Here is a 26,277-nt window from a genome sequence, read left to right on the forward strand (position 1 = left end):
ATGACTTTTTCATAGGCTTCTCCATAGGCCTTATGATTGTGTAGGTATTTAAAGGAGAACTAAAGCCTAACTAAAGAAGTAGGTAGAAATGTTGTACATGTTTTGTGCTTCTGTACCAGTCCAAGGCAACCACACCCCTTTAGCAGTAAAGATCTGTGTCTCCAAAGATGCCCCAGTAGCTCCCCATCTTTTTTTCTGCTGATTCACTGCACATGCTCTGTGCTGCTGTCACTTACTGAGCTTAGGGAGCCACTCACAATATACAGTACACATAGAATAGAAATGTCACAATATAAGGCTGATTAGTAATTAATACAGATAATTACTACATGGCAGCACAGAAACCAGTGCAATTAGCATCAGAATTGAATAATCAGTAAACCTGTAGCATCAGCTTATATTACAGCCAGGGAAGCTCATTTTCTGCTGGATAATTAGTGACGAGCCCTAAGCTTAGCTTCTCAACAGCCAATCAGAGCCCACTGAGCATGTGAGTGTCACAGACACTTTCCAAGATGGTGACCCCCTGTGACAAGTTTGAAGTCCTGGATCATTGCTGCTATTGACAAGCTCAAACTTTAGCCTCGTGCAATAAGTTCACTCTATAAAATATACCATTTTTAGCCATATTTATTTTTAGGATTTAGTTCTCCTTTAAGAGACCAATGGAGAAGAACACTAGGCGCTGGTGGATAACAGACCTATAACTCTAGTTTGCCTCTGGCTTTACAGTTGTTACTTTGGAATCAGCTGAGACAAGTAACATGGCGGCGCAGGAGAAGGAATATTTAGTGCTCATAATCCTCAAACCAAATAGAATTCAAGGCACATCATTAACAGGAATGAGCTGGGACACATTTTATATTCACTCACTTGTGATGGCTTATCTGAAGCAATTGTACTGAATTGCAACTCCCAGCACCCTCTAATAGCCAGTGGCTTCTCATATCCTGGGCTGGGCTGCTTAGATGCAGGTGAGGGCTGCAGAATATGGTCACATATGTTATCTGTGAATCAAGCTTATAATGCTGGTCCAGTGACCAATGGAAGGACAGAAACATTTTGGCTTATAGAGACCTATGGTACACAAGGTAAATGCCCCTTGGGGGGGGGGTCACTTTCTCAACTGATGATAAATTCTCAATGTTATTGGCTAAATCCTTTGTACAGAATAACTCCCTAGTTACCCGGAGAAGCTCCGCCCACTCACCCTTGTAGGGTATTTAGTACTTGCTAAACACTATGGAAACACTCGACTGTGAGTTTGTGATGCTTCTTATTGTGCTTTGCACCTGACTGTGAAATTCTCCATGTAACAAATAAACTGGAATAAATGCTGCAGTCTTCAATATAACCCCCGCCTTCTTCTCTTGTCTGTCTGTGAGCTCATTGGTTGTGTGTTATAAGGGATAATGTACCCCCTACTGTAAATGATAAGGATATTAGAAGTCACTGAGGGGTTGTTCTGTGACCATATAAAGGCACAAGGCTGCAGGCTGATTTATACAGGGAACTCGGAGTATCACTCATGTATTATAAGGGATAATGTACCCCCTACTGTAAATGATAAGGATATTAGAAGTCACTGAGGGGTTGTTATGATAAGGATATTAGAAGTCACTGAGGGGTTGTTCTGTGACCATATAAAGGCACAAGGCTGCAGGCTGAGTTATACAGGGAACTCTGAGTATCACTCATGTATTATAAGGGATAATGTACCCCTACTGTAAATGATAAGGATATTAGAAGTCACTGAGGGTTGTTCTGTGACCATATAAAGACACAAGGCTGCAGGCTGAGTTATACAGGGAACTCTGAGTATCACTCATGTATTATAAGGGATAATGTACCCCCTACTAGGGATGTCGCGGACTGTTCGCCTGCGAACTAATTCGCGCGAACATCGACTGTTCGCGTCCGCCGAATGTTCGCGAACGTCGCGCGACGTTCGCCAATTTGGGTTCGCCTTAGCTGGCGCTTATTTTTGACCTCTCACCCCAGACCAGCAGATACATGGCAGCCAATCAGGAAGCTCTCCCTCCTGGACCACCCCTACACCCCCTGGACCACTCTCCTTCCATATATAAACTGAAGCCCTGCAGCGTTTTTTCATTCTGCCTGTGTGTGCTTGGAAGAGCTAGTGTAGGGAGAGAGCTGGTTAGTGATTTGAGGGACAGTTGATAGTAACTTTGCTGGCTAGTAATCTACTTGATACTGCTCTGTATTGTAGGGACAGAACTCTGCAGGGATTTGAGGGACATTTTAGGTTAGGTAGCTTTGCTGGCTAGTAATCTACCTTCTACTGCAGTGCTCTGTATGTAGCTGCTGTGGGCAGCTGTCCTGCTGCTGATCTCTCATCTGCTGACTGCTGCCTGTAACCCAATAGTCCTTGTAAGGACTGCTTTTATTTTCTTTTTTGTTTTTTTACTTTGCTACTATAAGAGCCCAGTGCTATTAGTCTAGCTGTGTTGGGGAGTGGGACTGGTGTGCTGCTCCTCCTAGTAGTTCACCACTACCAGCACCAACCAGAGTCAAAATTGTTACAAAGTATCTTATTTGCACCTGTTAGCTGTTCTGAGCTCTTTGCCAAAAGCTAATTAAGTTAGCTGTTCAGTTCAGAGAAAAGAGGGACTTTCCAGTACAAAAGAGGGACAGGGGGTTGAGTGGTCAAAAGAGGGACAGTTGGGAGGTATGCAAGTGCCACCTAGCTGTGTGAGCTTTTTCACATTCTGTCTAAATAACAATAATAATTCTGTGTCCGTAAACATCACCTGAGTGATACAGCAGCAATAATATATTCCGTATCCACTACTGTATACGTTGCCCTTGCAGGCATTGTTTGCCCAGTCTTTAACCAAGTGCCACCTCGCTGTGTGAGCTTTTTCACATTCCGTGTCCAGAAACATCACCTGAGTGACGTAGTGTGATTTCTGCCCTTTACAGCAAAAACGCAGCGCTGTGTCAACAATGTATTTTTCAGATACATTTTTTGCCCTTGATCCCCCTCTGGCATGCCACTGTCCAGGTCGTTGCACCCTTTAAACAACTTTAAAATCATTTTTCTGGCCAGAAATGTCTTTTCTAGCTTTTAAAATTCGCCTTCCAATTGAAGTCTATGGGGTTCGCGAACCGTTCGCATTTTTGACGCAAGTTCGCGAATATGTTCGCGAACATTTTTTCCGCCGTTCGCTACATCCCTACCCCCTACTGTAAATGATAAGGATATTAGAAGTCACTGAGGGGTTGTTCTGTGACCATATGAAGGCACAAGACTGCAGGCTGAGTTATACAGGGAACTCTGAGTATCACTCGTGTATTATAAGGGATAATGTACCCCCTACTGTAAATGATAAGGATATTAGAAGTCACTGAGGGATTGTTCTGTGACCATATAAAGGCACAAGGCTGCAGGCTGAGTTATACAGGGAACTCTGAGTATCACTCATGTATTATAAGGGATAATGTACCCCCTACTGTAAATGATAAGGATATAAGAAGTCACTAAGGAGTTGTTCTGTGACCATATAAAGGCACAAGGCTGCAGGCTGAGTTATACAGGGAACTCTGAGTATCACTCATGTATTATAAGGGATAATGTACCCCCTACCTGTAAATGAATAAGGATATTAGAAGTCACTGAGGGGTTGTTCTGTGACCATATAAAGGCACAAGGCTGCAGGCTGAGTTATACAGGGGAACTCTGAGTATCACTCATGTATTTTAAGGGATAATGTACCCCCTACTGTAAATGATAAGGATATAGAAGTCACTGAGGGGTTTTGTTCTGTGGCCATATAAAGGCAAAGGCTGCAGGCTGAGTTATACCACTCATGTATTTTAAGGGATTTAAAGTACCCCCCCACTGTAAATGATAAGGGGGGTAAAAAGTCACTGAGGGTATTATAAGGGATAATGTACCCCCTACTGTAAATGATAAGGATATTAAAGTCACTAAGGAGTTTTTTCTGTGACCATATAAAAAGGGACAAGGCTGCAGCTGATTATAACAGGGAACTCTGAGTATCCCCTGTATTAAAGGGATAATGTACCCCCTTACTGTAAAAGATAAGGATATTAGAGTCACTTTAAGGGTGTTCTGTGACCATATAAAAACACAAAGGGTTTCAGGCTAGACTTATACAGGGAACCTGAGTATCACTCAATTAAAGATAAGTACCCCTTTTCGTTTAAAAATAAGGATATTAGAAGTCACTGAGGGTTGTTCTGTGACCATATTAAAGGCACAAGGTTGCAGGCTGACTTTACAGGGGAAATCTTGAGTACACTCTGTATTAAAGGATAATGTACCCCCACTGTAAAAGATAAGGATTATTAGAAGTTCACTGAGGGTGTTCTGTGACCATTAAAGGCACAAGGCTGCAGGCTGAGTTATACAGGGAACTCTGAGTATCACTCATGTATTATAAAGGATAATTTTTACCCCCTACTGTTTAAAAGATAAGGATATTAAGAAGTCATAAAGGGTTTCTGGCCATATAAAGGCACAAGGCGCAGGGGTGGTTAACAGGGCCAAAATTCTGAAAAGGGGAATTCCCCCATTTGTAAAATTATAAGGGGATAATGGGTTTTACCCCCCCACTGTAAAAGATAAAGGGTATTAGAAGTCATAAAGGGTTTTCTGTGACCCTATTTAAAAGGCACAAAGGCTGCAGGCTTTGGGGGGAAAAAAAATTATACAGGAAACTCTGAGTATCACTCATTATTAGAAGGGATAATGTTTCCCCCCCACTGTAAATTTTTATAAGATATTTAGAAGTCACTAGGGGTTTTTCTGTGACCATATAAAGGGACAAGGCTGCAGCTGACTTATACAGGGAACTCTTGAGTATCCTCATGTTTATAAGATAATGTACCCTACTGTAAATGATAAGGATATTAGAAGTCAAATGAGGGTTTCTGTGCCAATAAAGGCACCAAGGCGCAGGCTGACTTATAAGGGAAAAAAACTGAGTATCACTCGTGTAAATTTTAAGGGGGTAATGTACCCCCTACTGTAAAATGATAAGATATTAGAAGGTCATGAGGAAATTGTTCTGTGACCATATAAAGGGACAAGGCTGAGGCTGATTATACGGAACTCTGAGTATCATCATGTATATAAGGGATAATGTCCCCCCACTGTAAATGATAAGGATTATAAGAAGTCACTAAGGAGTTGTTTCTGGGACCCTATAAAGAACAAGGCTGCAGGCTGAGTTTTTACAGGAACTCTGATAACACCATTATTTTTAAGGATAATGTACCCCCTTGTTAAATGAAAGGATATAAGAAGTCACTGAGGGGATTATAAGGGATTTAAATTCCCCCCACTGTAAATTGATAAGGATATTTTAAAAAGTCCCCTAAGGGTGTTCTGTGAACCAATAAAAAGGCACCCAAAGGGTGCAGGCTGAGTTATTTCAGGGGAACTCTGGTATCACTCCCTGTATTTATAAGGGATAATTACCCCCTACTGAAATGATAAAGGGTATTAGAAGTCACTGGAGGGGTTTTCTGTGACCATATAAAGGCACCCAAGGCTGCAAAGGCTGAGTTTTCTGGATAAGGGAACTCTGGGGGTATCATCGTGTATTATTAGGGATAATGTACCCCTTACTGTAAATGATTAAGGATATTAGAAGTCACGAGGGGTGTTCTGTGACCTATAAAGGCAAAGGGCCTGCAGGCTGAACTTATACAGGGAACTCTGGTATCACTCTGTATTAAAGGGATAATGTACCCCCCATGTAAATGATAAGATATTAGAAAGTCACTGAGGGGTTGTTCTGTGGACCATATAAGGCACCCCAAAGGCTGCAGGCCTACTTATTCAGGGACTCTGAGTATCACTCATGTATTAAAATAATGTACCCCTACTGTAAATGATAAGGATATTTAAAGTACTGAGGTTGTTCTGTGACCTATAAAGGCCACAAGCTGCAGCTGACTTATACAGGAACTCTGAGTATCACTCTGTATTAAAGGGTAATTACCCCCCACTTTTAAATGATAAGGATTTTTAAACACTGGAGGGTTTGTCTGTGACCATTAAAAGGACAAGGCTGCAGGCTGATTTAACCGGAACTCTTGAGTTATCACTCTGTATTATAAGGGATAAAGTACCCCCTAACTGTAAATGATAAGGGTATTAAGAATCACTAAGGAGTTGTTCTGTGACCATATTAAAAAACACAAGGCTGCAGGCTGAAATAAAACAGGGAACTCTGAGTAACACTCATGTATTATAAGGGAAAAATGTACCCCCTACTGTAAATGATAAGGATATAAGAGTCACTGAGGGTATTATAAGGGATAATTACCCCCTACTGTAAATGGATTAAGGATATTAGGAAGTCACTAAGGAGTTTTTCGTGACCATATAAAGGCAAAAAAGGCTGCAGGGGTGAGTTATACAGGAACTCTGAGTATCCAACTCATGTATTAAAAAGGATAATGTACCCCCTACTGTAATGATAAGGATATTAGAAGTCCACTGGGGGGTTGTTCTTGTGACCATATAAAGCGGGTGCAGGCCTAGTACTGGATACAGGGAACTCTGAGTATTTACTCGTGTATTATTAGGGAATAATTACCCCCTACTGTAAATGAAAAAGGAATAAAGAAGTCACTAAAGGGGTTGTTCTGTGACCAATTTTTAAAGCCACAACGGCTGCAGGCTAGTTATACAGGGAACTCTGAGTATTACTCATGTATTATAAGGGGATAAAGTACCCCCTACTGTAAATGATAAGGAATTAGAAAATCACTGAGGGGTTGTTCTGTGACCATATAAAGGCACAAGGCTGCAGGCTGAGTTATACAGGGAACTCTGAGTATCACTCATGTATTATAAGGGATAATGTACCCCTACTGTAAATGATAAGGATATTAGAAGTCACTGAGGGTTGTTCTGTGACCATATAAAGGCACAAGGCTTGCAGGCTGAGTATTATACAGGGAACTCTGAGTATCACTCATGTATTATAAGGGATAATGTACCCCTACTGTAAATGATAAGGATATTAGAAGTCACTGAGGGGTTGTTCTGTGACCATATAAAGCACAAGGCTGCAGGCTGATTTACAGGGAACTCTGAGTATCACTCATGTATTATAAGGGATAATGTACCCCTACTGTAAATGATAAGGATATTAGAAGTCACTGAGGGTTGTTCTGTGACCATATAAAGGCACAAGGCTGCAGGCTGAGTATACAGGGAACTCTGAGTATCACTCATTATTATAAGGGATAATGTACCCCTACTGTAAATGAAAGGATATAGAAGTCACTATTGTGTGTTAAACACAGGCTGCACTAGTTTACAGGGAATCTGAGTATCACTATGTATAAGGGGAAGTACCCCTATGTAATGATAAGGATATTGTCACTGAGGGGTTGTTCTGTGACCATATAAAGGCACAAGGCTGCAGGCTGATTATACAGGGAACTCTGAGTATCACTCATGTATTATAAGGGATAATGTACCCCCTACTGTAAATGATAAGGATATTAGTTATGATGTTCTGCCATTGGGACAAGTGCAGTTGGTTTCACTCTGAGTATCACTCATATTAAGGGATATGTACACTAATAAGTATTAGAAGTGTGAGGTTGTCTGTGAATATAAAGAACAGGCTGCCTGAGTTATACAGGGAACTCTGAGTATCACTCATGTATTATAAGGATAATGTACCCCTACTGTAAATGATAAGGATATTAGAAGTCACTGAGGGGTTGTTCTGTGGCCATATAAAGGCACAAGGCTGCAGGCTGAGTTATACAGGGAACTCTGAGTATCACTCATGTATTATAAGGGATAATGTACCCCCTACTGTAAATGATAAGGATATTAGAAGTCACTGAGGGGTTGTTCTGTGACCATATAAAGGCACAAGGCTGCAGGCTGAGTTATACAGGGAACGCTGAGTATCACTCATGTATTATAAGGGATAATGTACCCCTACTGTAAATGATAAGGATATTAGAAGTCACTGAGGGGTTGTTCTGTGACCATATAAAGGCACAAGGCTACAGGCTGAATTATACAGGGAAATCTGAGTATCACTCATGTATTATAAGGGATAATGTACCCCCTGCTGTAAATTATAAGGATATTAGAAGTCACTAAGGGATTGTTCTGTGACCATATAAAGACACAGGGCTGCAGGCTGAGTTATACAGGGAACTCTGAGTATCACTCATGTATTATAAGGGATAATGTACCCCTACTGTAAATGATAAGGATATTAGAAGTCACTGACCATATAAAGGCACAAGGCTGCAGGCTGAGTTATACAGGGAACTCTGAGTATCACTCATATATTATAAGGGATAATGTACCCCTACTGTAAATGATAAGGCTATCAGAAGTGATTTTACACCACCAGACATGCCCCTGGGCACAAGCCTTACTATAGAAAACCCTCTCATGTTTGTTGTGCAATATGTAGAGGTGTTGGAGCAGTGTGTTGACAGTCAAGTGTGATTTCATGTCGAGTCCTTGTCCCTCCAACTCCTCCTCCTGTTTCACTCCAGTATCAGTCTTCCAGGAGACACACAGTAAACTCCACTCTGAGCAGCAGACCTGTTTATCCCATTGCACAAGTCACTTGCTTTCTCTCTCTTGGATCCCATCCACCTCCCCAGCAAATTAAGGGCTTTATTACATAAGCTACTCAGGTGCCGAGGATGATGGACCTGCTCAATACCAGGAACCAGAACTGCTGGAAGGAGATGATTGCGAAGGAAACGGCCTCCAGGATGTACTGGAAGCTGAGATACAAACAGGAGCATCCACAGAACTTCCAGGAGAAGAGCAGGAAGAGGAAAAGAAGGGTCTCTTCCTAATAATTAAGACCACCCGCTGAGCGCCTATTCATGTCCCCAGGAAAGCAGAAGTGTAGGAGCCGGCCTGTGGCCTCCCAGAAGAAGGGGAGTTGGGGGAGATGAGAGTTGCCTCGCCGCACACCTCCAGTTTACTCTATGATGGCTTCTCCAAGGAGGGCAAAGGCAGGTCCCTGTATCTGAGAAGAGGAAGGAGTTTATCCCAGAGGAGAAATATCCTCATCCAGTTCTGTCCTCCTGGGAGTATGGCTGGAGACTAGGTATGTACAGAAAAACTCTTAGTGGGACATTCACTAAGATTCATAGGTCCGCTTCGCCGCACTTCACCAGGCGTATTGTCGCCAGCGCTCCGTATATTCACTAAAATCCGAAGTTGCGCTCAGGGGTAGCGTAAGGTTGCGAAGTTGCGCTAGCGTTAATTCGCCAAGCAAAGCGAAGTTACGATAGCGATGGTTAATTTGCATACGGCGCCAATTTCAAGTTACAATGGAGGAATATGTAGCAGAACTACACAAGTCTGGGAAACCTTCAAAACAGCAAATAAAATTTTTATTTTGCCCTACACATGTGCCCACTGTATAGTTAAGGTGCCATGAGTTAGGAAATGTAGGGGGGAAAGAGGGGAGCCCCAAAATATTTTTAGATCTTTTTCAGCCTATCACCCATAAAAAATGAAAAAACGCCAGCGTTTTTTGGGATTTAGAAAAATTTTTAACTTTTTTTGAAGCAATCCCTATCTACTCTATTGCGCTTCGCCTGGTCTGAGGTGGCGTAAGTGAATTTGCGTAGTTACGTCCGTTGCGCAAATTCGCCAGGCGTAAGGGTGCGAAGTAACACTAGCGAATTTACGCCAGCGTTTGTTAGTGAATCAGCGAATTACCGAAAATGCCCAACGCTGGCGAATTCACGCTAGCGTTAGGCGCTTCGGCATTTAGTGAATTTGCCCCTTAAACTTGTCTATCCTGCCTGTCTATAAAGTGAAAAAATTAATAAATCATAATCAGTGCAGGTTGTATTGTTTAAGGTTATACTTACTGTCTCCATCTTGTCCCACTGTCTCCATCTTGTCCTACTGTCTCCATCTTGCCCTACTGTCTCCATCTTGTCCCACTGTCTCCATCTTGTCCTACTGTCCATCTTGTCCCACTGTCTCCATGTCTACTGTCTCCATCTTGTCCCACTGTCTGTCCCACTGTCTCCATCTTGTCCTACTGTCTCCATCTTGTCCCACTGTCCCATCTTGTCCTACTGTCTCCATCTTGTCCTACTGTCTCCATCTTGCCCTTCTCTCTCCACCTTACCCTGCTGTCTCATATTGCTCTGCTTTCTTCATCTTGCCCAACTGAATCCTTCTTGTCCTACTGTCTCTCTCTTACTCTATTGTCTCTCTTGTCCTAGTGTCTTCTTATTGTTCCTCTGTCTCCATCCTACTGTCCTACTGTCTCCATCTGTCTCCATCTTGTCCTACTGTCTCCATCTTGTCCTACTGTCTCCCTGTGTCCTACTGTCCTACTGTCTCCATCTTGTCCTACTGTCTCCATCTTGTCCTACTGTCTCCATCTTGTCCTACTGTCTCTCTTGTCCTAGTGTTTGCATGCAAGTCTGTCACTATTGTGTCCTACAGTTTGCTATATATGCCAATGCACACTCTTCCTACCTACAACTCGGATGCTGTATTAAGGGCCCCATGTGACTTAGGGCCCATCATTATTTGAAACCCCTAAGACAAGTGCTGGCCTGAACACTCCCATGTCAATGACATCTAATCTTTCTGTTGCAGATGATATGGTGAACGAAGTTAAGTCTCCGATCCATGGAAGGTGCAAGATTGTGAGAGATACATTTTATAGCAGGAATGGCGTTGTTTCTTATCCCCAATACACCGACCGGATGCTCTGAATGTGCCGGTGATTTCCATACTTGTGTTTTACAGTCACTGTGTATGTGCTTGATGAGACCCCAGGCCCGGATTTGTGGAAAGGCCACCAAGGCCCGGGCCTAGGGCGGCAGGATTTTAGGGGGGCGGCATGCTGCCCAACCTCACCCACATTGGTTCAAAAACACTGGGGATGCGCTGGAGAGACAATCATTTATTTAATTCCCCGTGCGCCAATCCCCATTGCTCCTGTCCCCCTGGAGGCGACAGGGGTGACGAACGGTAGTGGGCCTAGGGGCGCCCCCTATGTAAATCCGGCCCTGTGAGCCCCAGGAATGATGCTGCAATGAATTGTATAATAAACCCAATGGACTTTAGCTGCTTATTTACCTGTGTCTTGTCAATGTCATGTTTTTGTGACGCCCTCTAATCTCCAAGGTTATAGAACTACAGATCCAAAATGCAGTGCAGACCCCGTAACCCACCCCAATATTTCTGTGCCAAATTTTATTGGCCAGTCGTTGTTAAAGGATAAGTAAACCTTTAAAATAAGTGAATGTAGAACTTTATACTGAAAATAATGATTGCTTTATTATCTGTTCATGCATATGCTTATATATGAATGTAAAACTAAAGAGGGGGCTATTCTTAGCACTTTTGTCATTTATATTTGTAATTTATTTTCTTTTTACTCCAAGATATTAAGGGGTACATGTGCTTTTAATATGAATGAATTTTGTTACAACAGCGGCACCAATTCATATTAAGAGTACATGTATCCCTTAATATCTTGGAATAAAAAGAAAACAAATAATGAATGTAAATTACAGAAGTGCTTAGAATAGAACCCTCATCAATTTTACATTCACTTATTTTAAGGGAGCTAACACACGGGAAGATTTGGGGAGATTTAGTCGCCTGGTGACTAATCACCTCTTCTGCGGGGATAATCTCCCGATCTGCTGTAATGAGAAAACGCCAGCGCCTATGCACTCGCGTCGTTTCGATTTCCGAAATCACCCAAAGTTTCCTCGTGAGGCAAATTCGGGTGACTTTGGAAATCTAAGGGACCCGCTGCAGGACTCTTATCTAAAGGTTTACTTATCCGTTAAAGGACCTCAACTGCCAAAAATGTACAGTTATAAACTTAGGGACTGTTACTGCTGAATTGTGCTTAGTATATTAGTAACATTATGGCTCTGAATGAGCAACTGATAATTCCTCCACCAAGTCCCATGTTACAGTTATTTCATTTGCCAGAATGTCTTATTAAACTATTTGGGTGTCACAGTTTGCAGAGAACAGAATTGTACTTTGTTACTGTAATGGTCTCCAAGGCAACAGGGCAAAGGGTTAATGCATCATTCCCGGAATGTGTCCAGAAACAGGAGCCATAATGAGATGTATTGTTGCCACGGCAACCAAATTGTCCTGAAATGAGTCGGTATTGTCATTGTGATGGGACCTGAGTAATGTCAACCTCTTGTGCAACTATATTCATATATTCTGTGTAACTTTCATTATTACGTTCATTTACAAAAAAAAAAATCTCAAGTGTTTGAACTATAAAATAGTGGGAATATTGAAAATAAACGTTCATTGACTTATATAGACATTCACCAGGTTTTAGTTGCTGAATTTATTTTATTTGCATTTTTGAGATTTAAAAAAAAAAAAAAGAAAAATTCCTCAGATCAGGACAAAATCATATTACAGATAATATATGCTGCTATTGAGTTTGCAGGAGGCATTATGATGTCATCAGTTTGTTTTGCATTGTCTCCCTGTGAAAACAGCATCCATTATGACATCATCGCTTGGGATGACATAACAATGGGTAATTTGATCTACTGACTCTGTAACCATGGCAACACCATTGTGAGGTAATAATGATGAAAACAGGCTTTAACAGCTGTCAGGTGTTTGCAGTCATTCTGAGTTAGGAGTTCGAGGAGGAAGGAGCTTGCTCTTTATTCCTTGTTCTTTTAACTCAATTTTTTTAAAATGTCCGATCAAAATATATTTTTAAATCATTTTTCATACACGAAATGGATCATTACCCTATTATTAGGCTTCTCTGCTGGAGTTTTGGACGTCAGCTTTTTTTATATAATTATGGGAATAGTGATGTGGATCTTGTACAGATGCTGGAAGCCAAGTACTGAGCCATCAGCAATAAAGTGTCAGGACAAAGCCAAGGAACAGGCAAAGGTCCCACACAAGGTAAGTCTCACCCCATTACTGATAACACAATACAGGCATTAGCAATGGAAATTCATTCCATTTTACAACTGCAGATTCTCATTTATTCAATTTATCATTTGAGAAGCTGCCGTCCCAAAAGCTTTGATTTAAGAGCAGACATATTGTGTGGCCGTTGGGTTGAGATTTCTGGTCAGTTGGGTTTTAGAGAAGCCAAATGTTGATAAAGTTCCTTTGGTAGAGAGTATAAATAGCAAATATACAGGGCCTTGTCATGTACATGTGTGTGTATATATATATATATATTAACTGGGAATTGTGAGCTCATCAGGCCAGCCCTGGTTGTATCCAGTAAAATGCCATAGACTTGGTTACTTCTCCCTCCTCCTCTCTCACTTTACAAAAACTCAACTGTTTATGAATGTTCTTCTTTACAAATATAATGTTGCAATGTGTTAAAGGAGAAGTAAAGTGGTTTAGCACTTGTTGAGCCAAATGTTCGGTACCCCCAAGTGAGAGCCAGAGATCAGAAAGGGACAAACAGACTTTTACATGAAACTTTGAACCCAATGAAGATTTTTAGTGGCTGTAAATTGGGATCTTCCTCAGAACGACATTTTCTCTAATGATGCAAAAACTATTTTAGATGGAGTTTCCCTTTAATTCATCACTTTACTCATAAATGAGGGTCACATGTGATTCTTTACATTATTTTATTAGAAACCTAATTTGCTTGTGCCTCTCGTTTGCAGGTCACTGACCGAGAGTTTGAGAGACTCCGGTACCTGCAAGTGGTAAGTGATATACCGGCACTCTTTAACTGGATCTACATGTGTGTCTGTGTGTGTGTGTGTGTGTGTGTGTCAGTGTGTGTGTGTCAGCGTGTGTGTCTGTGTATGTCAGTGTCTGTGTGTGTGTGTCAGTGAGTGTGTCAGTGTGTGTGAGTCTGTGTGTGTCTGTGTGTCAGTGAGTGTGTGTGTCAGCGTGTGTGTCTGTCAGTGTGTGTCAGCATGTGTGTCAGTGTGTGTCAGTGAGTATGTCTGTGTATCTCAGTGTTTGTGTCAGTGAGTGTGTGTCTGTGTGTCAGTGAGTGTGTGTGTCAGCGTGTGTGTCTGTCAGTGAGTGTGTGTCTGTGTATGTGTGTGTGTCAGTGATGTGTGTCCGTGTGTGTGTCTCTGTGTGTCAGTGAGTGTGTGATGTGTGTCTGTGTATATGTCAGTGTCTGTGTGTCAGTGTGAGTGTCATTGAGAATCAGTGTGTCTGTGTGGGTATGTGTGTGTGTGTGTCAGTGAGTGTGTGTCAGTGTGTGTGTGTGTGTCAGTGAGTGTGTCAGTGAGTGTGAGTAGGAGTGAGCTGCTGAATTCTTGCCTTACACTAACATGAGCCACTTCTGTTCTTTTCATCCAGTTAGTGAACAATTCGTGGCCGTACATAACAAAATATCTGGAGAAATTTCTAAGATGGAGAATTCAGCCGCTGATCAGATCCCGATTTAAATATTTAACCAATTTTCACTTCTTTGATATTGATTTTGGCAATAAGGTAAGTGTCCCGTGTATTTAATTGTCTCTCATGTTGCTCAGTGATTTCCCATCAGACCCATTGTAACCCATTGTGTGACTGTTCCACAGGCTCCACAGGTGACTCACATGAGAGTTCAGTCTGATCCAGAGAAGAAGCAGATTCTCCTGGATCTCAAAATCAGGTCAATATTGTCTCCTTCCCAACCTGTGTATAAGCCTCTCTTTAATCTTCCTTCCCACTCACTGACCGTTTGCTCCTCATTTACAGTCTCAACGCAGCGGTGATGGTTAATGTTGGAATATCTAAGACTATCATGGCCGGAGTGAAGTCTGTGAAGGTAAGTGACCCTCATACTGACCTTCTACATGTGCCCATGTGTTGCCCTTGAACATATAATCAATGTCATTTCTCCTCTGACAGCTGGAGGGAACATTACGAATAATTCTGGCTCCGCTGATACCAGACGTGCCCTTTACTGAAGCCGTGAACATTTACTTCCCTCGGCGGCCGGTGAGTCCGTATTATAAGGAGTTGCTTTGTGCAGCTATAAATATATATATTTCTCTATAAATACAATTAGTATCTCCGAGATATTCTATTTTCTTATTAACCCTTACACCATCGATCTTCCTTTTTTTTTGCAGGTGTTACATCTACAGTGGACAGGACTCACCAACCTGCTTAATATTCCCGGTCTTCAGTAAGTGACTAGATTTATATATATTTATATACTAGTGATTCTCTGCCCGTCCTTTCCCACACTTTAGTCTTTAATCCCAAAATCATTGTCCTTTATCCCTCCTCTTATATTTCCCTCCCATTGTACAATGATTCACTTATTAATGCCCTTCTCTCTCTGCCTCCTGCAGCACCATGACAGAAAGAATGATTGTGGACCAAATTGCCAACTTCATGGTTGCGCCCAAATTTTTCACTCAGCCCCTGGCAGCCAACTTTGACATGAAAAATCTGCCCTTCGCGGATCCCTGGGTAAGAACCAGTATTTCTCTTTCACGACTGTGGGCTCCTGTCCCCCTCTGTTTCCCTGTACAGACTGGTCGGACTGTCCAGGGCCCCCTCCGGACCCCTACCACTACGCCGCACATGCGCAAAAGGAGCTGCACCATAGATGTGCAAAAGGAGCTGCTCCACACACATGCACAAAAGGAGCTGTGCCACATGCAAGCACAAAAAAGAGCAGCGAGAACGCGCCACAAATTTTTTTTTTGCCCAGGAGATCGGGAGAGGGGGTCTGGTCCAGCAGGGGCCCATGAGGGCTGGGACCCACCAGGTTTTTTCCCAGTGTCCCACCGGGCCAGTCCGACCCTGTGTACAGAGATGTGGGGGGAGAGTGTCATTCAAAGTCTATGGGAAGTGACTGTTCCCACTGAGTTTATAGTCTGACATTTTGTTTTACTTGCAGAACGCACTTCGGATTCATGTATTAGAAGCAAGAAATCTCGTTGCAAACGACTTCTTCTCCAAGAAATCAGACCCTTTTGTAGTTGTGCGCGGAGGAGGCACAGTTGGGAAAACCAGGGTCATATCTAAGAACCTCAACCCGCAGTGGAACCAGACATTTGAGGTACCGCATCCCCCCCAGGATTTACATCCACATAAACCCACATTTAGGGGAAGATTTATCAAAGGTTGAGGTGAATTTTTGAATTCAAAAAATTTCAATTTCGAGCTTTTTTATGTGTACTTCGACTAGGGAATCGCCCAAATTCAATTTGAAAAAAATTGGAAAATTCGAATATCTAAATTTATCATGTGACTTCAACCTTTTGCCATCTAAAACCTGCCGAATTACTGTTTTAGCCTATGAGGGACCTCCTTAAACCTATTTGGAGTCAATTTGTGGACTTTGAAAAATGAAAGTTTTTTTGGGGGAAAACTTTGATCTGAATTTGATCGTACGATTTGAATTCCCCGAATACAGACCTATTCGTATAAAAACAGACCTAATTAGGCCAAAAAAAAACCTTTGACTTAATTTCGGTTGGTCTTTATGAATTCGAAGTAGAAGAATTGAAATTTCGACCCTTGATTAAAGTGGTCCCAGTTTATTTTGTGTATTTTATAGGTGTGAATAGACGTGTGCCACATGCAGCAGATATTCCCGTATCTAATGTCACCTCATTGTATGTTTTATCCCCAGATATTATTTTCAGATTTACCAGGGCAGGAGATTGAATTTGAGGTTCTGGACAAAAATGTTCAGAGAGATGATTCACTGGGCAGGTGAGTATTTCTCTTTGTATCAGGGTCTGGGCTTCCATTTATTTTATCTTTATTTCATCTTTTAATACATATACTGATTTTCCTTTTCTCTTCCCCAATGTCCAGCTGTAAAATTGCAGTTCCACATGTGCTAAAGAAGAAATTCATTGATAAGGTAAGTGAATGCAGCCGCCTCCCATGCTGATATAGTGTAATAATCATTCAGTGATTTCCCATGTATCTGATGGAACTTGTGCTTCTCTCCCCCTGCAGTGGATCCGGTTGGACAATGTGAAGTCTGGGGAGCTCCATATCAAGGTGGAAACTCTCAAACTCTTTTCAGACCGTGACAAGCTGGAGAAGGTAAAGTCTCTGTTCCTTCTTATCTGACTGCATGGGGAAAGGTTGGGCTCTTTTGCCCTTTAATCCATCTACTTTGTTTGGTTTCCAGGTGTTAAATCTGAACAAAAGGCCGCGGCCCCCTAAGAGTGAGGAGTTGTCATCAGTTGCCCTTTACACCGTCATCCAAAAAGCCAGGGGTCTGCCAGTGATACGGGTGAGTCACAAGTGATGCCTCTCTCTTGGGCACATAATAGTGTAAATCTTCTTATATGAATCTCTCCTGTATTATTCACCTTATTAATCACATCTGTTCTTCTCTAACAGCCGAAGAAATGCAAATTAAACCCACTGGCCACCGTGGAAGTGTCAGTGACAGATACAGTCAAGAGGACGGGGGTAAGTCGCACATAACAGTGTCCAACCACACAAGGGTTTGGTCTCAAGTTTGTTTGTTTTCACATAAATAATGGGGTGAGGGGTAGGGGCATTTATTTGGAATGATCACTTAGTGCACCATAGACAGTAAAGCAGTGACATACTGTTGTTAGCTGATTGGCAATGGGCAATACCTGATTAAACAATAACACTGATTAAAGCATTAAATCACCAATAATAATTAGCAGACAGAACCAGTTCTCATTTAGAATATCTCTAATTGTTCTTTTTCCAGGCCCAAATAAATTCCGGAGAGCCAGAGTGGAAGGAGAGGTTACAATTCCTCATAAAGGACCCACGCGGCGAGAGAATGCAACTAAATGTGAGTATAAATGTCCTTCCCTTATTGGATCCTTTACTCCTGCAGATCTAGATTGGGGCTTTGCACCTTGTGTGCTGGTTTTGTGTTTCTCTGTCTCCTTCCTTACTGGGTCACTTATACGTGTTCTTTTCACAGGTTCTAAATCAGCGCAACAAGGTTCTGGGACACATCTCTGTTTCCCTATCAACACTCATGGCTGCCAAGGATATGACCATGGAGGGCTGGTTCCCTCTTGAGTCCCCAGTAAATAACAGCGAGATTTGGCTGAAGCTGCAGCTGATGGTAAGTGACACATGCTATTTACAATAAGGTTCTACCCTTAAAGGGACACTGTTATAATAGTAAGTTGTCTAAAAGGGGAGGATGAGATGTAGAATAAGATTACATTATAGCACATAAGAGAATGGCATTTGTCTCTGCCACAAGTTTTCTTAATCCATTGCTGATTGTTTCTTCCCTCAGATTCTTGCCCCTCGCATTTTTCATGTGAAGCGATAGAACCAGAAAGAACTTCCAGAACCCAAATCCTGGACCAAGGAGGAACTGAGGAGGATGAAGAGGAGGAGGAGGAGGAGAAGGAGGAGGAGGAGGATTTAGCACAAAGATGAAGCTTTCAGCTTGAGGCAAAGGAGGCTCTGAAGATCCTTGCCCTGATGGACCTTCTGGATCAGGATAAAGGGACCTTCCTTAGCCCTGTGGCAAAGGAGGGTCCGAAGACTCTTAGCTACCTTTTTGCCACCCAAGAATTAAAAAGTAGAGGCATTGACTATAAATATAAGCAATAAAAAAAATAAAATTATAAAATGAGTGAGCTTTATTAGTGACTGGGCATAAAGAGGCAGAGTAGGAAGGTTAATTATTTGAAAGCATAAAAAATACACAGCTACTTAGAATAAGTCAATGTACAACCTTCTAAAATCATGTTTAATGGTGAACTTTCCCTTTAAGGCCATAGGCAGTGACACACGGGAATCACTTAAAAGGGGAAACCTACACATTTTACTCCATGTGTCTTGGGTCTAAGATGGGTCTATATTCTTTAAGTTGCCCAGTCTGGGAGCCACCTACCTACACACGTGTGGCTGATAGAGCTAATGATTGGCTCTTTACCCCTGTAGCTGGGGCAGGAATATCTAACTGGCGGCTTTCTTTGTGTCCCAATGCCATATTGTGGCCTGTGATGCTGATCAAACCAAAACACAAGGAATAGAACAAAATTCTGTTCATAGTCACCTGACTTTCGGTTCAGCACGAAACCCCCCGAAAAAGTAATTTTGCAGTCGGTCTGCTTTTAACTTTAACACTAAGAGCTGATATATGTGAGCTTTCCGACCAGAGAGAATTAGAGGCAAGTAAAAAATGTAGAATTTGTTGCTGAGCTCCCCTCCCTAAAGTGTTTTGCCACTAAACCCCCTGCCCTACAAACATCCCCCCCCCCATGCTTGGTGATTGCTGAGACTAATGGTGGTGTAACCCTACGGGCCATTAAAGTAGAATGGGGCCCCAATTAAAAAAACTCTAGAACTTTTCCCAAGTGCTGCACAGTCGGTGTTGGCGTGAGTGTAGGTAACAGTGAATATTGGCTATATGGGGCTCTTATGTATAAAATTATTAGAAAACCTTTGGATAAATATCAAATGCAGAGGCAGCTGTATCCGGGCACACAGAGCATAGCAACACGAGAAAAGAATTGGGGTTACCACCTGTCTGGATCAAAATACAAACCTAATCTTAAATGCAAATGACAATTGGACGAGTCCCTGGCTCAGTATTAGAAAGAGATTGCGATTTGCTTGGCATCTCACAGTCCTGTTCACGCAAATCACTGGAAGGTTAAGGGTAGGGGCGACTTCAGGCGACTTCGGAATACAAAGCGATGCGTGTGCCATGCCGCAGGCGACTTTTCATTACAGCCGGCGCAAGACAGAAAGAAGTTGTTCGTGGAGATTGTTTCCACGGCAACTGAAATGAGTCAGTATTGTCATTGTGATGGGACCTGAGTAATGTCACCCCTTGTGCAACTATATTCATATATTCTGTGTAACTTTCATTATTACGTTCATTTAAAAAAAAAATCTCAAATGTTTGAACTATAAAATAGTGGGAATATTGAAAATAAACGTTCATTGACTTATATAGACATTCACCAGGTTTTAGTTGCTGAATTTATTTTATTTGCATTTTTGAGATTTAAAAAAAAAAAAAAAAAATTCCTCAGATCAGGGCAAAATCATATTACAGATAATATATGCTGCTATTGAGTTTCCAGGAGGCATTATGATGTCATCAGTTTGAGTTTGCAGGAGGCATTATGATGTCATCAGTTTGTTTTGCATTGTCTCCCTGTGAGAACTGCATCCATTATGACATCATCGCTTGGGATGACCTAACAATGGGTAATTTGATCTGCTGACTCTGTAACCATGGCAACACCATTGTGAGGTCATAATGATGAAAACAGGCTTTAACAGCTGTCAGGTGTTTGCAGTCATTCTGAGTTAGGAGTTCGAGGAGGAAGGAGCTTGCTCTTTATTCCTTGTTCTTTTGACTCAATTTTTTGAAAAATGACCGATCAAAATATATTTTTAAATAATTTTTCATATACAAAATGGATCATTACCCTATTATTAGGCTTCTCTGCGGGAGTTTTGGACGTCAGCTTTTTTTATATAATTATAGGAATAGTGATGTGGATCTTGTACAGATGCTGGAAGCCGAGTACTGAGCCATCAGCAATAAAGTGTCAGGACAAAGCCAAGGAACAGGCAAAGGTCCCACACAAGGTAAGTCTCACCCCATTACTGATAACACAATACAGGCATTAGCAATGGAAATTCATTCCATTTTACAACTGCAGATTCTCATTTATTCAATTTATCATTTGAGAAGCTGCCGTCCCAAAAGCTTTGATTTAAGAGCGGACATATTGTGTGGCCGTTGGGTTGAGATTTCTGGTCAGTTGGGTTTTAGAGAGGCCAAATGTTGATAAAGTTCCTTTGGTAGAGAGTATAAATAGCAAATATACTGGGCCTTGTCATGTACATGTGTGTGTATATATATATATATTAACTGGGAATTGTGAGCTCATCAGGCCAGCCCTGGTTGTATCCAGTAAAATGCCATAGACTTGGTTACTTCTCCCTCCTCCTCTCACTTTACAAAAACTCAACTGTTTATGAACGTTCTTCTTTACAAATATAATGTTGCAATGTGTTAAAGGAGAAGTAAAGTGGTTTAGCACTTGTTGAGCCAAATGTTCGGTACCCCCAAGTGAGAGCCAGAGATCAGAAAGGGACAAACAGACTTTTACATGAAACTTTGAACCTAATGAAGATTTTTAGTGACTGTAAATTGGGATCTTCCTCAGAACGACATTTTCTCTAATGATGCAAAAACTGTTTTAGGTGGAGTTTCCCTTTAATTCATCACTTTATTTAGAAATGAGGGTCACATGTGATTCTTTACATTATTTTATTAGAAACCTAATTTGCTTGTGCCTCTCGTTTGCAGGTCACTGACCGAGAGTTTGAGAGACTCCGGTACCTGCAAGTGGTAAGTGATATACCGGCACTCTTTAACTGGATCTACATGTGTGTCTGTGTGTGTGTCAGTGAGTGTGTGTATCAGTGAGTGTGTGTCTGTGTGTCAGTGAGTCTGTGTGTCAGTGTGTATGTCTGTCAGTGTGTGTGTCAGTGGTGTGTGTCAGTGAGTGTGTGTCAGCGTGAGTGTGTGTGTCCGTGTGTGTCTCTGTGTGTCAGTGAGTGTGTGATGTGTGTCTGTGTATATGTCAGTGTCTTTGTGTCAGTGTGAGTGTCATTGAGTATCAGTGTGTCTGTGTGTGTGCGTGGGTATGTGTGTGTGTCAGTGTGTGTGTGTGTCAGTGTGTGTGTGTGTCAGTGAGTGTGTGTCAGTGTGAGTGTGTCAGTGAGTGAGTGTGTTAGTGAGTGTGAGTAGGAGTGAGCTGCTGAATTCTTGCCTTACACTAACGTGAGCCACTTCTGTTCTTTTCATTCCGGGCAGTTAGTGAACAATTCGTGGCCGTACATAACAAAATATCTGGAGAAATTTCTAAGATGGAGAATTCAGCCGCTGATCAGATCCCGATTTAAATATTTAACCAATTTTCACTTCTTTGATATTGATTTTGGCAATAAGGTAAGTGTCCCGTGTATTTAATTGTCTCTCATGTTGCTCAGTGATTTCCCATCAGACCCATTGTAACCCATTGTGTGACTGTTCCACAGGCTCCACAGGTGACTCACATGAGAGTTCAGTCTGATCCAGAGAAGAAGCAGATTCTCCTGGATCTCAAAATCAGGTCAATATTGTCTCCTTCCCAACCTGTGTATAAGCCTCTCTTTAATCTTCCTTCCCACTCACTGACCGTTTGCTCCTCATTTACAGTCTCAACGCAGCGGTGATGGTTAATGTTGGAATATCTAAGACTATCATGGCCGGAGTGAAGTCTGTGAAGGTAAGTGACCCTCATACTGACCTTCTACATGTGCCCATGTGTTGCCCTTGAACATATAATCAATGTCATTTCTCCTCTGACAGCTGGAGGGAACATTACGAATAATTCTGGCTCCGCTGATACCAGACGTGCCCTTTACTGAAGCCGTGAACATTTACTTCCCTCGGCGGCCGGTGAGTCCGTATTATAAGGAGTTGCTTTGTGCAGCTATAAATATATATATTTCTCTATAAATACAATTAGTATCTCCGAGATATTCTATTTTCTTATTAACCCTTACACCATCGATCTTCCTTTTTTTTTGCAGGTGTTACATCTACAGTGGACAGGACTCACCAACCTGCTTAATATTCCCGGTCTTCAGTAAGTGACTAGATTTATATATATTTATATACTAGTGATTCTCTGCCCGTCCTTTCCCACACTTTAGTCTTTAATCCCAAAATCATTGTCCTTTATCCCTCCTCTTATATTTCCCTCCCATTGTACAATGATTCACTTATTAATGCCCTTCTCTCTCTGCCTCCTGCAGCACCATGACAGAAAGAATGATTGTGGACCAAATTGCCAACTTCATGGTTGCGCCCAATTTTTCACTCAGCCCCTGGCAGCCAACTTTGACATGAAAAATCTGCCCTTCGCGGATCCCTGGGTAAGAACCAGTATTTCTCTTTCACGACTGTGGGCTCCTGTCCCCCTCTGTTTCCCTGTACAGACTGGTCGGACTGTCCAGGGCCCCCTCCGGACCCCTACCACTACGCCGCACATGCGCAAAAGGAGCTGCACCATAGATGTGCAAAAGGAGCTGCTCCACACACATGCACAAAAGGAGCTGTGCCACATGCAAGCACAAAAAGAGCAGCGAGAACGCGCCACAAATTTTTTTTTGCCCAGGAGATCGGGAGAGGGGGTCTGGTCCAGCAGGGGCCCATGAGGGCTGGGACCCACCAGGTTTTTTCCCAGTGTCCCACCGGGCCAGTCCGACCCTGTGTACAGAGATGTGGGGGGAGAGTGTCATTCAAAGTCTATGGGAAGTGACTGTTCCCACTGAGTTTATAGTCTGACATTTTGTTTTACTTGCAGAACGCACTTCGGATTCATGTATTAGAAGCAAGAAATCTCGTTGCAAACGACTTCTTCTCCAAGAAATCAGACCCTTTTGTAGTTGTGCGCGGAGGAGGCACAGTTGGGAAAACCAGGGTCATATCTAAGAACCTCAACCCGCAGTGGAACCAGACATTTGAGGTACCGCATCCCCCCCAGGATTTACATCCACATAAACCCACATTTAGGGGAAGATTTATCAAAGGTTGAGGTGAATTTTTGAATTCAAAAAATTTCAATTTCGAGCTTTTTATGTGTACTTCGACTAGGGAATCGCCAAATTCAATTTGAAAAAAATTGGAAAATTCGAATATCTAAATTTATCATGTGACTTCAACCTTTTGCCATCTAAAACCTGCCCGAATTACTGTTTTAGCCTATGAGGGACCTCCTTAAACCTATTTGGAGTCAATTTGTGGACTTTGAAAAATGAAAGTTTTTTTGGGGGAAAACTTTGATCTGAATTTGATCGTACGATTTGAATTCCCCGAATACAGACCTATTCGTATAAAAACAGACCTAATTAGGCCAAAAAAAAACCTTTGACTTAATTTCGGTTGGTCTTTATGAATTCGAAGTAGAAGAATTGAAATTTCGACCCTTGATTAAAGTGGTCCCAGTTTATTTGTGTATTTTATAGGTGTGAATAGACGTGTGCCACATGCAGCAGATATTCCCGTATCTAATGTCACCTCATTGTATGTTTATCCCCAGATATTATTTTCAGATTTACCAGGGCAGGAGATTGAATTTGAGGTTCTGGACAAAAATGTTCAGAGAGATGATTCACTGGGCAGGTGAGTATTTCTCTTTGTATCAGGGTCTGGGCTTCCATTTATTTTATCTTTATTTCATCTTTTAATACATATACTGATTTTCCTTTTCTCTTCCCCAATGTCCAGCTGTAAAATTGCAGTTCCACATGTGCTAAAGAAGAAATTCATTGATAAGGTAAGTGAATGCAGCCGCCTCCCATGCTGATATAGTGTAATAATCATTCAGTGATTTCCCATGTATCTGATGGAACTTGTGCTTCTCTCCCCCTGCAGTGGATCCGGTTGGACAATGTGAAGTCTGGGGAGCTCCATATCAAGGTGGAAACTCTCAAACTCTTTTCAGACCGTGACAAGCTGGAGAAGGTAAAGTCTCTGTTCCTTCTTATCTGACTGCATGGGGAAAGGTTGGGCTCTTTTGCCCTTTAATCCATCTACTTTGTTTGGTTTCCAGGTGTTAAATCTGAACAAAAGGCCGCGGCCCCCTAAGAGTGAGGAGTTGTCATCAGTTGCCCTTTACACCGTCATCCAAAAAGCCAGGGGTCTGCCAGTGATACGGGTGAGTCACAAGTGATGCCTCTCTCTTGGGCACATAATAGTGTAAATCTTCTTATATGAATCTCTCCTGTATTATTCACCTTATTAATCACATCTGTTCTTCTCTAACAGCCGAAGAAATGCAAATTAAACCCACTGGCCACCGTGGAAGTGTCAGTGACAGATACAGTCAAGAGGACGGGGGTAAGTCGCACATAACAGTGTCCAACCACACAAGGGTTTGGTCTCAAGTTTGTTTGTTTTCACATAAATAATGGGGTGAGGGGTAGGGGCATTTATTTGGAATGATCACTTAGTGCACCATAGACAGTAAAGCAGTGACATACTGTTGTTAGCTGATTGGCAATGGGCAATACCTGATTAAACAATAACACTGATTAAAGCATTAAATCACCAATAATAATTAGCAGACAGAACCAGTTCTCATTTAGAATATCTCTAATTGTTCTTTTTCCAGGCCCAAATAAATTCCGGAGAGCCAGAGTGGAAGGAGAGGTTACAATTCCTCATAAAGGACCCACGCGGCGAGAGAATGCAAAAGAATTAAAGTATGTAAATGTCCTTCCTTATTGGAAATCCTTTACTCCTGCCTGCAGATCTAGATTGGGGCTTAACCTGGGCCTTGTTGGGGTTTCTCTGTCTTTTCCTTAGTGCTCACTATTTGTGCTTGGGTCACAGTCGTGTTCTAGGTAAACAGCGCAACATTGGTTCTGGGACTCTTCTGTTTCCTATACACTCATGGGCCAAAGGATATGACTTGAGGGGCTGGTTCCCTCTTGAGTCCACAGGTAAATAACAGCGAGATTTGGCTGAAGCTGCAGCTGATTGGTAAGTGAACACATGCTATTTACAATAAGGTTCTACCCTTACACAGGGGAATAGTGATAGGAAAGGGGAGGGGGGGAAATAGAGATAAGAAGATTTTATGCACATAAGAGAATCAGGTTTGCATTCTCTGCCACAAGTTTTCTTAATCCATTGCGATTGTTTCTTCCCAAAGATTCCTTGCTCATATTTTTCATTGTGAATAGACAGAAAGCCATGAACTTCCAGAACCCAAATCCTGGACGGTGAGGAACTGATGATCAAGAGGAGAAGGGAAGGAGGAGACAGGAGGAGGAGGAGGATTTAGCAATAAAGCTTTCAGCTTGAGGCAAAGGAGGCTCTGAAGATCCTTGCCCTGATGGACTCTCTTCGGATCAGGATAATGGCACAAGCCCTCGGAACTTTAATACCTAATTTTAGCTACTTTTTACTAAATTATATCAAAAGATTGCATTACATAAATATAAGCAATAGAAAAAATATAATTTATAAATGAGTGAGCTTTATTAGTGACTGGGCATAAAAGGCAGAGTAGTTTCTGGTTTAGCAAATGAAAAATAAAAATAGCACAGCCTTACTTAAATGTTACACCAACCTATCTAAATCTGTTTAATGGTTTAACTGGTGAACTTTCCCTTTAAGGCCATAGGCGTGACACACGGGGAATCACTTGAAAGGGGAAACCTACAAATTTTACTCCATGTGTCTTGGGTTCTAAGATGGGTCTATATTCTTTAAGTTGCCCAGCCTGGGAGCCACCTACCTACATACGTGT

General features: G+C 42.0%; 2 protein-coding genes and 1 pseudogene across 4 annotated transcripts; all 3 read left to right on the top strand.

Annotated features, from left to right (window-relative positions):
* Positions 1-8,586: 8,586 nt before the first annotated feature.
* Positions 8,587-10,753, top strand: LOC121393395 (annotated as a pseudogene).
* A 1,451-nt stretch (positions 10,754-12,204) lies between these two features.
* LOC121393403 (extended synaptotagmin-1-like) lies at positions 12,205-22,466 on the top strand. 3 transcript variants are annotated; one of them, XM_041561852.1, is made up of 19 exons: positions 12,205-12,943; positions 13,675-13,716; positions 14,330-14,464; positions 14,554-14,627; positions 14,714-14,783; positions 14,867-14,956; positions 15,091-15,146; positions 15,316-15,436; positions 15,870-16,031; positions 16,608-16,690; positions 16,796-16,844; positions 16,943-17,032; positions 17,121-17,225; positions 17,336-17,407; positions 17,682-17,768; positions 17,904-18,050; positions 18,231-21,320; positions 21,789-22,242; positions 22,326-22,400. In XM_041561852.1, exons 1-17 carry the CDS (start codon positions 12,725-12,727, stop codon positions 18,264-18,266), a joined length of 1,638 nt encoding a protein of 545 aa, XP_041417786.1. In that variant the 5' UTR covers positions 12,205-12,724; the 3' UTR covers positions 18,267-21,320; positions 21,789-22,242; positions 22,326-22,400. The 3 variants fall into 3 exon arrangements, with proteins under 3 accessions (XP_041417786.1, XP_041417785.1, XP_041417787.1); XM_041561851.1 differs by having other exon boundaries at positions 21,789-22,466; XM_041561853.1 differs by lacking the exons at positions 21,789-22,242; positions 22,326-22,400 and having other exon boundaries at positions 18,231-20,551; positions 21,279-21,320.
* On the top strand, positions 20,456-25,224 carry LOC121403713 (extended synaptotagmin-1-like). Its single transcript, XM_041591516.1, has 15 exons — positions 20,456-20,551; positions 21,279-21,320; positions 21,789-21,923; positions 22,013-22,086; positions 22,173-22,242; positions 22,326-22,415; positions 22,550-22,605; positions 22,775-22,820; positions 23,302-23,487; positions 24,061-24,143; positions 24,249-24,297; positions 24,396-24,485; positions 24,574-24,678; positions 24,789-24,860; positions 25,135-25,224. Exons 1-15 carry the CDS (start codon positions 20,456-20,458, stop codon positions 25,222-25,224), a joined length of 1,284 nt encoding a protein of 427 aa, XP_041447450.1.
* Positions 25,225-26,277: the final 1,053 nt, after the last annotated feature.

Source organism: Xenopus laevis, chromosome 4S (genome assembly GCF_017654675.1).
Source record: "Xenopus laevis strain J_2021 chromosome 4S, Xenopus_laevis_v10.1, whole genome shotgun sequence".
Lineage (NCBI taxonomy): Eukaryota > Metazoa > Chordata > Amphibia > Anura > Pipidae > Xenopus > Xenopus laevis.

Bases quoted from the DNA above. Each gene is read 5' to 3' on its own strand.
- LOC121403713 (XM_041591516.1), top strand. From the start codon at position 20,456: ATGTGGATCTTGTACAGATGCTGGAAGCCGAGTACTGAGCCATCAGCA. The intron at 21,924-22,012 runs GTAAGTGTCCCG...ACTGTTCCACAG, and splicing joins ATATTGATTTTGGCAATAAG to GCTCCACAGGTGACTCACAT. The intron at 22,821-23,301 runs GTTGCGCCCAAT...CTGAGTTTATAG, and splicing joins ACCAAATTGCCAACTTCATG to TCTGACATTTTGTTTTACTT.
- LOC121393403 (XM_041561851.1), top strand. From the start codon at position 12,725: ATGTCCGATCAAAATATATTTTTAAATCATTTTTCATACACGAAATGG. The intron at 12,944-13,674 runs GTAAGTCTCACC...TCTCGTTTGCAG, and splicing joins AGGCAAAGGTCCCACACAAG to GTCACTGACCGAGAGTTTGA. The intron at 15,437-15,869 runs GTAAGAACCAGT...TTTTACTTGCAG, and splicing joins TGCCCTTCGCGGATCCCTGG to AACGCACTTCGGATTCATGT.